Below are 15235 nucleotides of genomic sequence, written 5' to 3' on the forward strand. Positions count from 1 at the left end.
AAAGCCTTCTGAGTCCCGAGTTTTGGTTGTGTTGTTGCACTTCATCAATTACTAAAAGAGTGAGCGAGCTCCACATTGTCGCGACCTAAAAAAAATTCCTCATTTTTCGGGCTAATGGATTATTAGGACTAAGCCTAACTCGGGCCCTCCCAAGCCCTACCAATTCGCAACTTATGGTTTAAGTCTTTAACATGCAAAAGTTTTCATGCTTGGAGTCGCCACTAATCTATTTGTGGTAGGTCGATTAGAAACCTAAATAAAACATAGGGAGATATGTTTTATTCCTACAAACCAGAGATTCTAAGCCCGGGGACTTGATTACGCTAGATCTGGTCTAACGCCCTTTCGGTACCTTTTCTTTTCAAAAATATTTTGGCAGGCAGTTTGGATCCATTTTAACTTAGTCACTAGCATGTGAGGTGATCATGCGGGTGCGCAAACCACCAATTTAACACCTAGAAAGCATTAAATAAATTGCAAGTTTGGAAGAATTACTTACCTGGAAGCAACGTAAGCATCTGCATTGTTAGCCAGAAAATCACATTGACACCCTAATATGATTTCTAATTAACAAGCAATTCACTCAATTTCTTTTTTTTTTTTTGGATTTTCACTTATTTAAATGAAATCTAGCCTATATGCAATGACATGCGAAAATGACATGCGATTAATGCAACCTAGCATGCAAACTATATGTCGTGCGACGACGTGACCTATTTCTAATGACAGGACGAATGATTTTTTTGGTATTTTCTCAATTTAAATTCGGAATAAAAAAAATGCCTAAATTAACATGCAAACTATGATGACTTAATCTACCCTAGCATGATTTCTTTTTAGGATTTTTGTTAAAATTCGAAATAATAAAATAACCTGAATAATCTATTAAGATTAGAATATTACTTAATTTAAACTAGGAAATAGATCATCTCAAGTCCTAATTTAAATTAAATAACTACTCTATCTTCTAGATATATTTAGGACTCCTAGACATGCAAAAACTCTAATTCAAATCTAATTAATATTTTTTTGAATTTTCTGTTTATTTGAAAAAGGAAAGCAATTAAATAAACAAGGATAGCAACCACATTCAAAACGTCCACGCGACCCGCCATATTTGTTTCAAACTCGGATTAGGCACAAAAATTAAACTATCGGTCATATCTATAGGGTTATAGATATCGACGGAAAGCCGATTATTCAAATTTGGAAAGCGGATAAAAATCATTATCGTACCCAAGTGGTTATGGATAGGATAATAATTTTCCGTATCGCCGCGTATCGAACCTTAGGGATAAGGTCGGATAGTCGTCCAGATACGTTGCTAAATTAGGCAAAATTCCTAATTTTAAGTGTTTCAAATATTGCGGATATCCCAAATATTATCCTAAGATTTAGCAATCCACCAAATAATATCCACGAAATATTCAAACACCGAAAACTTAAGAAATTAAATATTTCAAAAAATATTCGGATAATGATCTTACCTAATTTGTAGATAATCCCCAAATTCAAATCGACTCGGGATCGAGTTTGCGGATCGGGATCGGACTCGGACGACGGGCGACGCGGCGTCGGCGCGGCGGCTCACGGTGGCGTCCGGCGACGGTGGGTGATCGACGGCAGACGCGGCGGTGATGATGAGAGGCGGCAGCGATGGAGCAAGAACGGCCACTGATGCTCGGTGATGGCCTCTCAGTCAAGGAAAGACCAGCGGGTGTTGCTCTCGGTGGTGGTTCAGTTCGTGGTCTGGGGATCGTCGCAGCAAGGTTTCGGGCATGCGCGAACTTCACCACGTTGGTATGGCTTCACGGATCACCAATGTCGCCATCCTCCTCCCGTGAAGAAGTGCATGCGATGATGATGCCAGATGTGTCATCCAGAGAGCACACTTGTGCATGCGATAGCTTTTTGCATGAATCTTGGTGGATGTCAGAAAGAAAAAATGTGAATTGGACCAACACTTGACTTTTCTGGACTTGGTGGTGACTGGGAACCCACTAATGCTTCACTGCAGAGACACCACCGAGAATCAGTTAGAGGGTACAGCAACGTTATCGTCGATGGAAGCAAGGACGGCAGTTCACGGCCACAGGCCTGGCCGGGAGCAGAGGGCGCGGCAACGGACAGCAAGAGGAGCTACGGCAAGGGCGGCAGCAGCACGGGCGGTGACTCGACGATCAGCAAGGCGACCACAAAAGGGTGCAGGGACTTGATGAAATCGCTCGGGAGTGCTGTGGCTTCAGAATTGCTGGTGTTCGCAGGATGAGCTGGACGTGTCGTGGACGACCAGCAACGATGGCAGGAGGAAACCTGGAACGGAGGGACTGATTCCTGTGCGACGTTGGAGCTGTTCTTCGCATTGATCTCTCAGTTTTTCTTTTCTTTTCCTTTTCGTTGAACGAGTAGTGGAGAGACGCAATCAACAGGTAGCGTCTCTGTGGCTTCTGCAAAGGGAGAGATATTTTTATGGTTTGTGCACCACCTATTGTGGCAGTGAAGGACCTTGCTTTTGTCGAACTTGTCTGCAAGCGGATGTTTGACAATTTGGTCAAACTGCGCTCGCCAGTATGAATACAAGCATCACCACTTCATCCATCTTCAATCTCCGAGGGTGCTACCACCTCTCTCAGCTTTCGCTCACGATTTCTCTCTTGAAGCCGTGTCTCTCTCTCTCTCACTTTGCTCTTACTCTCGCTCTCTCTAGGAATTCTGATCTCTAAAAATTATGAGAGCCCCCTAAAATCCTGACCTAATGATGTATATATAACACTAATCTAGGTCAATTAGATGGGCTCTCTAGTCCTAATGGGCTTAGGCTTGGGCTTAGATTTTAATTTAATTTAAATGGGCTGAATTAATTAAGGATAATGGGCTGAATTAAACTCAAATTAAAACAACCGAGCCCGTTTGACTTGTAATTCCCGGCCCTTGCCTTCCGAGCGAGCCGAGTCCCATTCGATGAAATTTAAGCTCGTTCGTCACTGCCGGTTCGATGCAAAATGCAATTAATCTAAAATGAATTTAAACTATATGTTATGCAACCTAAATATTTTTGTTTAGGGGTTAAAAATTTAATCCCTAATTTTGTATTCAAATTACGACTAAATGGTCGCTAAAATTTAGGTGTCAACACACATCTTCGAGATTTTCTAGTTATGATTGTTTGTGCCATCGTCGGGTTTGATAAAGACTTGTTTTCTATGAAATAAGCGTGCCGGAGTATTTCCGATCTGTCGTTTTGTGGGGATATCAAGCAGTACACGTCGTGATTCACTATACTACACATCAAATAAAGATTTACGTTTGGTAGTCATGATAAAATTCAAAATTGAATAAAATTTATCTTATCCCGTGTTTGGTGCCTCCTCAAGTTAGGATAAATTAGATTTAAGAGGAATATAGCTTGGACAAAATTATTTCATGAGGGAGATGAAATAATGTGGATAGGATTTATAATATCCATAGTACAACATTCATTTTTCTCAAATAACAAATTTATTTAATTAATAAAAATTAAAATAATATTTGAATTCTAATATAAAACTTCAAAATAAAAAAAATAACAACATTTTCGTTTTTATTTATACTCTAGGCCAGTTCCACTGGTCGCTCCGATTCCCAATTCCAAAAATTTGGAATAAAAAACGGGATCGATTCTCACGAGAACCACCTAGAACCGGCCGGTTCGGTCCAATCTAGTTCTCAGTTGGCCGCAACTGATGCACAGTCCTACTTATTTTTTTAACAAATCACATCATCCTAATGTTTGTTCGACCAATAACCTTATCAAAGAAAACTTGTCATTACAATTTGAAACGATTTGGACTACTCATTAGTCAATACCCAAAGTCATATGTCCTACCATTCCCATGTGGAAGTATGGCTTCTCGTGGGTTCAGATGCTACTAGATGGCCGAAGGCTTGTAGTCCAAATTGGCTCCCAGATCAAAATCTTCGGGCATGCCACATGTTTAATGCACACTTTTCCAATATAAAAATTTGTATGACTCGTGATTTTTATTTTTGGCTGTGGTTAAATGAAAATGGGTGTCTCAACACTAACATGCCAATAACAGAACAATACTTGAATGTTAATTTTCTTTGGTGTAATTGATCAACTGGACATAAAGTCTAGAGAATCCGCGAGACAAAGTTCACAACTAAGGGGTAAAGATGAATGAGTATATAGAGCCTAGCACGTCAGATCCAAAAGTGTGCTCGGCTCTATGTTGACCAGACAAAATTGGATGCCTAAAGCTCGCGGGCAATATTCATGTTGAGAAATCAGATTACTCAAGGTCTGCTTATGGTATTCATTTTTAGGACTTTTAATGCCAGGCATGAGCTGATAGTCCACATTATAGTAACAAGTTTTTCCACATCAAACTCTAGCAAGCTCCGATATGCGAGTCATCTCTAATTAACCAAATTTGAAACGGGAGGACTCTATTAAAAAAGTTATACATGTTTAAGGATGTACCTAAATAGATTAAAATTTTAATCTCCAGAGATGGACTAAGAATAGATTTGATACTAGTGTTGCAATTATCCTAATTCCATAACCAAACGAATCAAGCTTTTCTCCAACAATTTTGTGGAGATGCGACCGTACCACCGCATCATCAAGAATGATTAGACAAGTCTTTCATCTACTAACTTGAACATTTAAAACAATAGGTACCAAAGAAAAAATTTTCGAGTTTAAATTGTTCCAAGTCTCTATTCGCCTCCCGTATTGAATGTTTCCACATTTTACAGTCTTAGGCCAAAGTCGATCTTTCAACTGAGGGGAAGTGTTAAAGTATTTAGTTAAATAAAGCCTTCATCTAATAGTTTAGGCTTTTTAAATAGTCAACTGTGATCCCGCAAAATTTTCACTATGCATTCGGGCATCGGCTTGCGCCTTGCCATCTATGAGGTTAATTAAATATTTTATAGAATTAAATTTTACCCGTCATCGATGCGCTTTTTCATCGTATAAATGCTCCAATGTCCTTTGAGCTTTTGTGAGTTTCTACCGTTTGCAAATCTTTGTAATTTTAAATTGGCCGAGAAAAATCGCTGTAATTCTTACATTTTTTATTTCTTTTTGGCAGAAAGATCTTTATTTTACTCTTTTTTTTTTGGGTCAAGATCTTTATTTTGGTCCAAATATTACTTATGCCAATAAAATTTGGAGCCATAAAGCATGTGATAGAGATGCAGAAGTTAGGAACCTCTCTTGCAAATTAGTGCATGCTATAGAAAACACTGAGGGCTAATTATTGAACTTTTCCATCGGTAGGCCGTCCAAGTACAAAGTACTACTATTTTTAGGAATTCTTTCCTGGAGAACAGTTCTATAAATTTAGATGATGCACGCGTTCTTTCAAATTATTCTCCAACGGGAAACTTATCTGCATAACTAGAAAATGTGCACACATGATTTGTATTTGGCAAAAAGATGACATCTAAAAAAAAATTAAGTAAAGCACTTTATTAGAAAAAAAATTGAATAATTAAGTAATGGAAAGAATCATTAACAACAGTGCACAGTAAGAACAATTGTACAAATACATGCGGAAAGTAAAACATGTTTCAAGATTTGGAAATTTCTTATAGAGGTTGTGTGAGATGGAAGTTACTCAAAATGTAATGTTGAAACATGAGAGTGATTAAATGGAATTGTAAACTTAGGCATTTTGTCCATGAACAATATATATGTACAAATTAACTAGTTGTTATTTCTTAAAACAGGAGGTGGTCTTTATTTTATGTGCTAGTATAATTAAAAAAAATAGTGTATCCTATGCTGCTAACTAATGCTTATATACATCGCTTTTGAAAACTATTATCTTCAAGGAGCTTTTCCCCCCGTCTTTCTATGGAGGTTAAGGCTTTTGCTTTTGGGTTCAAATTATTTTAGTTAAGCTTTGTTCAACAATTTTAAAAGCATAATAAGGTTGGAGCTCTAGCGCATATTCTATCAATGTAAAGGAAATTTTCCACAGACTGTCTGGTCCACCGTCGATTTGAGTATTGTAACTACTCACTATCTCAATTCAAGGATGTATTAAGTCCCCTGCACAACATTTCTTTACACCGACGGTGCAGGCTATATTGCTCAACAAAGTTACCCTCGAAAATTAAGTTTCCTTTTGTTTTTATAAGCTCGAAGAGCGGCAAAATTAGAGTTTCCAGCTAAAGCATATTGCAATGATTATTAGCATTCGTCAAAGATAATTTCTTTCTCTTTGTATCAGCCACACACTAATGACTACTTTCGCCTCTAAAAGTTGAATTTCTCAGTATATATTCTTAGATATCATTAGAATTATTTCGTTAGAATGAGTCTAAACAACCTCTCTTGTCCTGAACATTTTGTTTCCTATAAATTTAAGCTCTAGCGCTCAAGCACGCTTCCCTCTTGCTTACTCATTTTCACAAACACACAAAACACATGCGCAATGAACTTGGCATGCATAGATCACCCTCTTGAGAACAAAGCACAGGATCCATGGATCTTCCTTCTCGGATCTCTTGGCTTCATCGTCCTCCTCAAGCACACCCTCTCTATCCTCCAATGGGTTCACTCCCCCTTCCTCAGACCCCCCAAAGACCACGTCAAGTACGGCCCTTGGGCTCTCGTCACCGGCTGCACCGACGGCATCGGCAGGGATTTAAAACAGCAAAGCAGTCCAATCCAAGTGAGTCAGGACAGCGAGGATAAATGTAAGGCCCTTAGCATATCAAGCAACAAGGAGAACCCGAATATAAAACTCGAACAAGAGATAGTAATTTGACACAAGGCAGACTCAATTCGAACATGAACTCCACTTAGACAAGCCCGGTTCTAACTTACTAAACCATATAGAAATCTGTTTCAAACGGTACTACAGCAAGTTTTATTGAAGGTAAAAAACAGACTGAAACTCCCGGCCTCTGTAAAGCCCCTAGATGATAGGACGCATCTTCTGTCTCCGATCGAAGGTCTTCCAAAGGTTGCCTTGTATATAAAAGCTTCCTTCTGGTGTTGGCTCCAAAAAGAACGACTGAGGGGCAGAATCAGAATCGCAGCAGAGCGTTAGGAAAACGAAGAAGAGCGGGGGGCGAAGGAGAAGTAGAAGAAATAACTAGACAAACTTGAGATGTGCACGGGTACACATGGGGTCGTATCATCAAAATGCGATACACACACACATATATAGCTGAGGCATGAAGCAACAATGTGAAAAACGCGGCCAAGGTCATATCTTAATCTCCTTCAAATACTTTGCAATTTCTGCATCAGAAACATCTTGCTAGACTGTGCAAGTTTTTTTTTTTTACAAGGAGGGCATCTGGCAACTTCCAAGGGACAGGTAACCTCATAGCGGGCACAGAATTTCTCCCACGAAAATGACTTGGGAGGCGATCGATTCGATTCGATTCGATAGAGAAGGAAATAAAATAACTGTAAATTTTCACCCCAAAAGTTCATCGGAGCAGCAGCAGCAACAAGACAACCATTCGATTCGATTCGGTTCGCAATAACAAATCTTCTTATGAACGGATGGATACTCTGCTAACAATGAACGAAGGGATAGCCGCCCAAGCCCAAGGTGGTGGTGATATTCAATCGAACAAAAATGCCCATCTCATCCAAACCACCATCCTCCTTCGACGCTCAAAAAAAAAAGAAAAAAAGAAAGAATTTAAATAGCAATTATAAATGGATCCTCCTTCATCAACCCGATAGAGATAGAGATAGAGATAGAGAGATAGAGAGAGAGACCTGGCTGAAACTGAGGGCCTCCGGCTTCCCGTCTAGCCACAAGAAGCCGATGGCCAGGACGAGCGCGCCGCGGGTGAGGGCCACGGGAGAGCAGTTCATCTTGCTGATATGGAGCTGGCACTGCTGAAGGGAGGTGAGTTTGGCGACGATAGCCTCCTTGCCCTTGATCCTCTCCCGGCACTCGAAGTTCATCACCGACTCTTCCCGGTACAGGTTCACCAATTCCGCCCGGTTCGCGTCGAACGTCCGGTAGTAGTTCTCCACGAACCCCTTGGCCTCCGCTGTTATCCGATCCAGGGTTTCTCTATCCAGCATCGGCATCTCTCCCTTCTCCTTCTGCTTCTGGTTCTGTGTGCGATGCAGCCAGACGGTTACCCACAAGAGAGAAAACCTAGAGGGGGAAGGGGGCATCCGCGTCCCCTAAGGAAAAGAAGCCGACCGACCCAAAACCCACCGGTCCGTCGTTCCGGTAGAAGGACTACTGGTTTTTCTTTTTTCTTTCTTTTTCTTTTTCCAGTTCAGAAAAACCAAAACACGGAGACGCAGGGGCAGAGGCAATTAATTTTTATAAGTGACTCCTCTTCGGCAATAATAGTTTGATGTAGGTTTTTGGATACAAATTGAGGCAACTTCTGCTGAAAACGCAAGACCAAATTAGGTATATTTTGGCCGAGATACAAAAGCCAAACGAAGATCACCATTGGTCCAACTTTTCTCAGCTTTCTGATTTTGCTAGAGCCTCTTATTTGGTTGTTTGTTAAGTTCTCGTGTCAATATGGCTTTTCTCTGGTCTACGGTGTCGGTACAGAAACGGCGATTCCAGCTGTCCTTGCCGAGACTCCGAAGCGGTTTTTATCAGAAACGGTACCGGTTAAAGTGGTGTGCATATGGCAGTAATAGCTGTTGGAGACGTTCCCGATACTCTGTTGTATCTTCTTTTTTTTTTTTTAAAGTACCATTTTCAGATTAAGATTATTTAATCGAGTGTTTGACTATTTAATTGCCGCACAAAATTGTATGTCAACTTCCCATCCCGAAGCACCAAGTTTTCGTTTCCAAATTTCCAGGATTACTAAAGCTCTCCTTCTCCATGACAGAGGTCGTCGATATGATAAAGGCTCATTTTAGGCAGAAAGGCGCAGTCCTTGGCAACCAACGAATTCCTAACAATTCAGTTCCATCTCATGACGAACGTTGGTTTTCATTTCTTGTTGAATGTGAAGCTGCTGCGGTGAGTGCACGGTTAATTTTTCTCTTTTGTACATGGTACTAGCCTTTGTTTGTTATCCGACAAGTGTTTCTTCATGACTCTCTAAGCTCGATGTGTATTGGTGCAGAGTGTGGTAATGATCAGCTACAAAATGCCAGCTGATGATTTAAAAACCGTGAAGGACTACTACGACTTGCTCACGAAATCTGTGTTTCTTCGTGCCCTAAACCAAAAGTTTCTTCAAACAAATCTCGGAGGAGAGATCCGCCCTATTTCTCATGTCCAGCTTATTCAGATGTCTTAGTTCGTCCACTAAAGGCATGTTGGGATTTTGGAACCAAAATCCCATAGAATTGAATGAGAAGTGTGTGGGTGAAAGTGTCCCACATAGGGTAGAAGAGAAATGGGAGATGGGTTCAAATAGTTGAGCCTCACAAATGGGTTTGGGCCCCAAGGGGTACCCCACTTTTGTAGAAGAGAGAGGACCTACGTCAAGCTAGGTCGGTCCACCCCCCCGCGCACGCGCCGCCGTCCGTCCGGTCGGTTCGGTTCCGAGTCCACTTTCTATCGGTTTTTATTTTTTCCGAACAGACACGTTGTTTAGAATTTATTTATTTTTTTTATTTTTTGGACAAATAAACATGTCTGTTCGTGAGCTTCGGTTCGCCCGAACGGAAAACCGAAGCCCCTTTGCGACTGTTCATGAACCGAACCGGTTCAAGTGAACCTTCGCTACTGTTCACGAAAATCCGCAACTCTTCATTTTTCGCCACTTGAATAAGACCGAACAGTTTAGTTCGGAATAGACATCACTCCGTGGCATTCATTTTTTTCCCGACGCACTCTACGCATATTCACTTCATCATTGTCATTTGGTGCGATTGTTCTGCAAAATTGCGTTCGTTGGAGTCCTCCGAATACGTACTGCTTCGGAGGAACAAGATCCGTTCTATCCTGGGAGACGATTGTCCAATATCGTCGGGTACTGACTGAGGGGCTAAATTCGTCTTAAGGACACGACGTTAATTCGTTGGGCTCGGATCAACATTCTGCTTATTTGGTTGTACTGCTTTCAGGTTAGTTTTCCTAACGTTTGATTTTAATCTCTGATATACGAACTTAGCCGAACAACAATCTTAAGATGAAATTACTTCGGTTCTGTTCGTATATTCTTATGCGTTGTTCATTGAGTTTTTCTATCAAATATCATATTGCCGTTTCTTTAATTTGAACTTTTGTATAGTTCGTATGTTCCTTGTCATAGTCGTATAGAATACGATTCTGTTTGTACATTCTGACCAATCGATTCTGTTCGTAGTTATATATTTCCGATTCTGTTCGTGAATATGTTCTGTGTTTATATTTCAGAAATGGCTTCGGCTTCGACTCCGGTTAATCCTATTCCGAATCACGGAGAAAAGCCAGAAAAGTTCAATGGTACGGATTTCAAGAGATGGCAACAAAAGATGTTGTTCTATCTCACGACCTTGAACTTGGCTAGATTCCTCAATGAGGATGGTCCTAAATTGGACGTTGGAGAGACAAATAAAGAAAAGCTTGCTGCTGTGGATGCATGGAATCATTCTGACTTCCTGTGTCGCAACTATGTCCTCAACGATTTGGACAATACTCTCTATAACGTATATAGTCCGCTAAAAACGGCTAAAGAGTTATGGGATAGTCTGGACAAGAAATACAAAACCGAAGATGCCGGATTGAAGAAATTCATTGTCGGTAAATTTCTGGACTTCAAGATGGTTGATTCAAAGACCGTCTTAAGTCAGGTTCAAGAGCTTCAAGTGATTATGCATGATATTCATGCTGAAGGAATGACTCTAAGTGAGACATTTCAAGTGGCTGCATTCATTGAAAAATTGCCACCATCCTGGAGAGATTTCAAAAATTATCTCAAACACAAGAGAAAGGAGTTGTCACTTGAAGACTTGATTGTTCGGTTGAGGATAGAGGAAGACAATAGGAATTCCGAGAAGAAAGTTGGCAGCAATCTGGCGGTCTCAAGAGCCAATGTTGTTGAAGAAGGATCAAAACCCAACAAGAAGAGGAAAACCTATGGACAAGGATCCACCCAAGGCTTGAAAAAATTTATTGGCAAATGCTACAACTGTGGCAAGTCTGGACATCGAGCCAAAGACTGCAGAGCCAAGAAAAGACAGAAAACTCAGGCTAATGTGGTGGAAGAAATTTCCAATGGTGTTGATGATATCAATCTAACTGCCATGATATCCGAGTGTAATATGGTGGGAAACCCCAAGGAGTGGTGGATTGATACTGGAGCAACTCGTCATATCTGTGCAAACAGATCGATGTTCTCGTCCTACACAAGTGTGGGGGGTGATGAAAAACTTTATATGGGTAATTCATCAACCTCTAAGGTTGAAGGTGTTGGAAAGGTTGCTCTAAAGATGACATCTGGAAAGTTGTGACACTAAATAATGTGCTACATGTGCCAGACATACGCAAGAATTTAGTGTCCGGATCTCTTCTTAGCAAGAATGGCTTCAAGCTGGTTTTTGTATCCGATAAGTTTGTACTCTCCAAGAATGAGATGTATGTAGGAAAGGGTTACCTTAGTGATGGTCTTTTCAAGTTGAATGTAACGACTGTTGTACCCAATGATGTTATGAATAAAGTTGTTTCTGCTTATGTGCTTGAGTCTCCTAATTTATGGCATGCTAGATTAGGACACGTTAACTATAAGTCGATAAAGAAGTTAATGAACATGGGTTTATTGCCAAAATTCGATTGTTCAAGTGAGAAATGCCAAGTGTGTGTTGAATCTAAATTTTCTAAGCCTCCGTTTCATTCTATAGACAATAGAGTCTCAGAACCTTTAGATTTAATACACACAGATATATGTGATATGAAATCAATACCGTCAAGAGGTGGTAATAAGTATTTTATCACATTTATAGATGACTGCTCGAGGTATTGTTATGTTTATTTGCTTAGTAGCAAAGATGAGGCTGTGAATGCTTTTAGAATTTATAAGTCCGAAGTTGAAACTCAGTTGAATAAGAAAGTTAAAATGATAAGAAGTGACAGAGGAGGTGAATATGAATTTCCTTTTGAGGAAATTTGTACTGAGTTTGGTATCGTTCACCAAATGACTCCTCCTTATACGCCGCAATCTAATGGAGTGGCGGAAAGGAAAAACCAATCTTTAAAGGAAACAATGAATGCATTGTTGAATAGTTCCGGTTTACCACAGAATTTGTGGGGGGAAGCTGTTTTAACGGCGAATTTTATTTTAAATAGAGTACCCCACAGAAAGACACAACAAACTCCCTATGAGAAATGGAAAGGCAGAATGCCTAACTTGAATTATCTCAAAGTGTGGGGGTGTTTGGCTAAAGTTGCGGTTCCTAAGCCTAAAAAGGTTAAGATAGGACCAAAGACTGTTGACTGTGTCTTTATTGGATATGCTCAGAATAGCAATGCATATCGTTTTCTTGTTCACAAGTCAGAGATCCCAGATATACATGTTAATACGATCATTGAATCAAGAGACGCTTCGTTCTTTGAAAATATATTTCCGTATAACATAGTATATGAGCCAATTGATAATAACAAGAGGCCTCGAGATACTATATCTAGAAGTGATCCAATGGAGGATGAACCTAGACGTAGTAAAAGACAAAGGACTTCCACGTCTTTTGGACCTGATTTCTTAACGTATCTGTTAGAGAATGAGCCTCGGACATTCAAAGAAGCTGTGACTTCGCCAGAAGCCCCGTTCTGGAAAGAAGCTATCAATAGTGAAGTTGAATCCATATTATCAAACCATACATGGGAATTGGTTGACCTTCCTCCTGGTAATAAACCACTACAATGTAAGTGGATTTTTAAGAGGAAAATGAAAGCGGATGGTGCTATTGATAAATATAAGGCTAGGCTTGTAGTAAAAGGATACAAGCAACGAGAAGGTCTTGATTATTTTGATACTTACTCACCTGTTACTAGAATTACATCTATAAGGATGCTAATTGCCATAGCAGCGGTGTATAAGCTTGAAATCCATCAAATGGATGTTAAGACGGCTTTCTTAAACGGGGATTTGGAAGAAGAAATATATTTGGAACAACCCGAAGGGTTCATTGTTCCAAGTCAAGAGAAGAAAGTATGTTGGCTTATCAAGTCACTCTATGGATTGAAACAAGCACCGAAACAATGGCATGCTAAATTCGACCAAGTCATGTTGTCGAATGGTTTCAAGATCAATGAGTGTGATAAATGTGTATATGTTAAGAACACTTATAATGGTTTTGCCATTTTGTGCTTATATGTAGACGACATGCTTATAATGGGCAGCGATAGTGAGGTTGTTAAGGCGACCAAACGCATGCTCACAAGTAAATTTGATATGAAAGATATGGGGGTTGCAGATGTTATTTTAGGAGTTAAAATCCATAAAACATATGGAGGATTAGCTCTATCACAATCCCATTATATTGAGACGATTTTTGGAAAGTGCAAGAATCTAGATATTGTACCAGTAAAGACTCCGATAGATGTTAATTTACATCTTTCGAAGAATACTGGTGAAAGTAAGGCTCAAAATGAGTATGCTAGTATACTAGGCAGTTTAATGTATGTCATGAACTGTACTAGGCCGGACATAGCTTGTGCGGTTAGCAAGCTCAGTCGATTTACAGTTAGTCCAAATGAAAATCATTGGAAAGCAATGAAACGTTTATTGGGCTACTTAAAGCATACTCAAGATTATGCTTTGCATTACACAGAATATCCAGCGGTACTTGAAGGATACTGTGATGCAAATTGGATAACCGGCACTAAAGACACAAAATCGACAAGTGGATATGTATTCACACTTGGGGGAGCGGCAGTGTCTTGGAAATCATCCAAACAAACTTGTATTGCTAGATCCACTATGGAATCAGAATTTATTGCTTTGGATAAAGCCGGTGAAGAAGCAGAGTGGCTTCGAAATTTCTTGGAAGATATTCCTAATTGGCCTAAACCAGTGCCCGCTATTTGTATACATTGTGACAGTCAAGCGGCAATAGGAAGGGCAAGGAATGTCATGTATAACGGTAAGTCTCGACACATACGTCGAAGACATGACACAGTAAGACAACTTCTTTCTAGTGGAATTATCACCGTTGACTATGTGAAGTCAAAAGATAATATTGCGGATCCATTGACAAAAGGCCTAACTAGAGAGATGGTTGCAAAAACATCAAGGGGAATGGGTTTAAGGCCTATAAACAAGTCATCATAGCGGAAACCCTACCTAGTTGACTGGAGATCCCAAGATCTAGGTTCAAAGGGATCCATTGACAAAAGGCCTAACTAGAGAGATGGTTGCAAAAACATCAAGGGGAATGGGTTTAAGGCCTATAAACAAGTCATCATAGCGGAAACCCTACCTAGTTGACTGGAGATCCCAAGATCTAGGTTCAAAGGGACAACTAAGTTATGAAGACAGCAGTGTAGAGTACTGTCAAATTTTTACTCATTCCCGGATGAAGACAGTACTAATATGTGAAGGTTAAGCAAAAGCTTTTAATGATTCTGAGTTGAGTATGTGATATACTATATGTTCAGAAATCACCTATGTGAGTGTGAAGTGAGGGCCGCTTATGTGAGAATTGAAAAGGCTGAATTCTCTAAAACACTCATGAGACCAGGCGGTGTTCATGGCCAAAACGAACACAACAGTGAGAACCAATTTTGTTCGAGAAACAGTTGTGTGATTTCTATTGTCTAGGCTTACACCAAAGGTCGACAGTTCAAAGACATCAAGTCTACTGATTGACTGAGTAAGTCCGATAGGTCTCACTAAGGAAAGTTTAAGGTCTCAGACTACTTATCCTGATGCAACGTTTTCTCATGGAATAATCGCACATTGCATCTCATGCATACACGAAGAGTCATGATATCTGAACTTCTCATTCATATGGGGGATTGTTGGGATTTTGGAACCAAAATCCCATAGAATTGAATGAGAAGTGTGTGGGTGAAAGTGTTCCACATAGGGTAGAAGAGAGATGGGAGATGGGTTCAAATAGTTGAGTCTCACAAATGGGTTTGGGCCCCAAGGGGTACCCCACTTTTGTGGAAGAGAGAGGACCTATGTCAAGCTAGGTCGGTCCACCCCCCCGCGCGCGCGCCGCCGCCGCCGTCCGTCCGTCCGGCTCGAGTCGGTTCGGTTCCGGGTCCACTTTCTATCGGTTTTTATTTTTTCCGAACAGACACGTTGTTTAGAATTTATTTATTTTTTTTATTTT

The 15235-nt window shown here is 40.3% G+C and overlaps 1 protein-coding gene across 1 annotated transcript; it reads right to left on the minus strand.

Moving 5' to 3' along the window:
• Positions 1 to 6731: 6731 nt before the first annotated feature.
• LOC130138761 (nuclear transport factor 2B-like) lies at positions 6732 to 8163 on the minus strand. The gene is made up of 2 exons (XM_056313783.1): positions 7757 to 8163; positions 6732 to 7034 (listed from the first exon to the last, which is right to left on the minus strand). The coding sequence occupies exons 1-2, from the start codon at positions 8075 to 8077 to the stop codon at positions 6936 to 6938; spliced, it is 420 nt and encodes a 139-aa protein (XP_056169758.1). The 5' UTR covers positions 8078 to 8163; the 3' UTR covers positions 6732 to 6935.
• Positions 8164 to 15235: the final 7072 nt, after the last annotated feature.

The sequence above is a fragment of the Syzygium oleosum genome, unplaced genomic scaffold (genome assembly GCF_021117445.2).
Source record: "Syzygium oleosum isolate NSW1041296 unplaced genomic scaffold, Sole_v2.1 Sole_v2.08, whole genome shotgun sequence".
Lineage (NCBI taxonomy): Eukaryota > Viridiplantae > Streptophyta > Magnoliopsida > Myrtales > Myrtaceae > Syzygium > Syzygium oleosum.

Excerpts from the sequence above, each read along its gene's own strand:
- LOC130138761 (XM_056313783.1), bottom strand. The coding sequence starts at position 8,077 with ATGCCGATGCTGGATAGAGAAACCCTGGATCGGATAACAGCGGAGGCC. Across the intron at positions 7,035-7,756 it reads AGGCCCTCAGTTTCAGCCAG|TCGTTCTTTTTGGAGCCAAC; the intron begins GTCTCTCTCTCT and ends TCTGCCCCTCAG.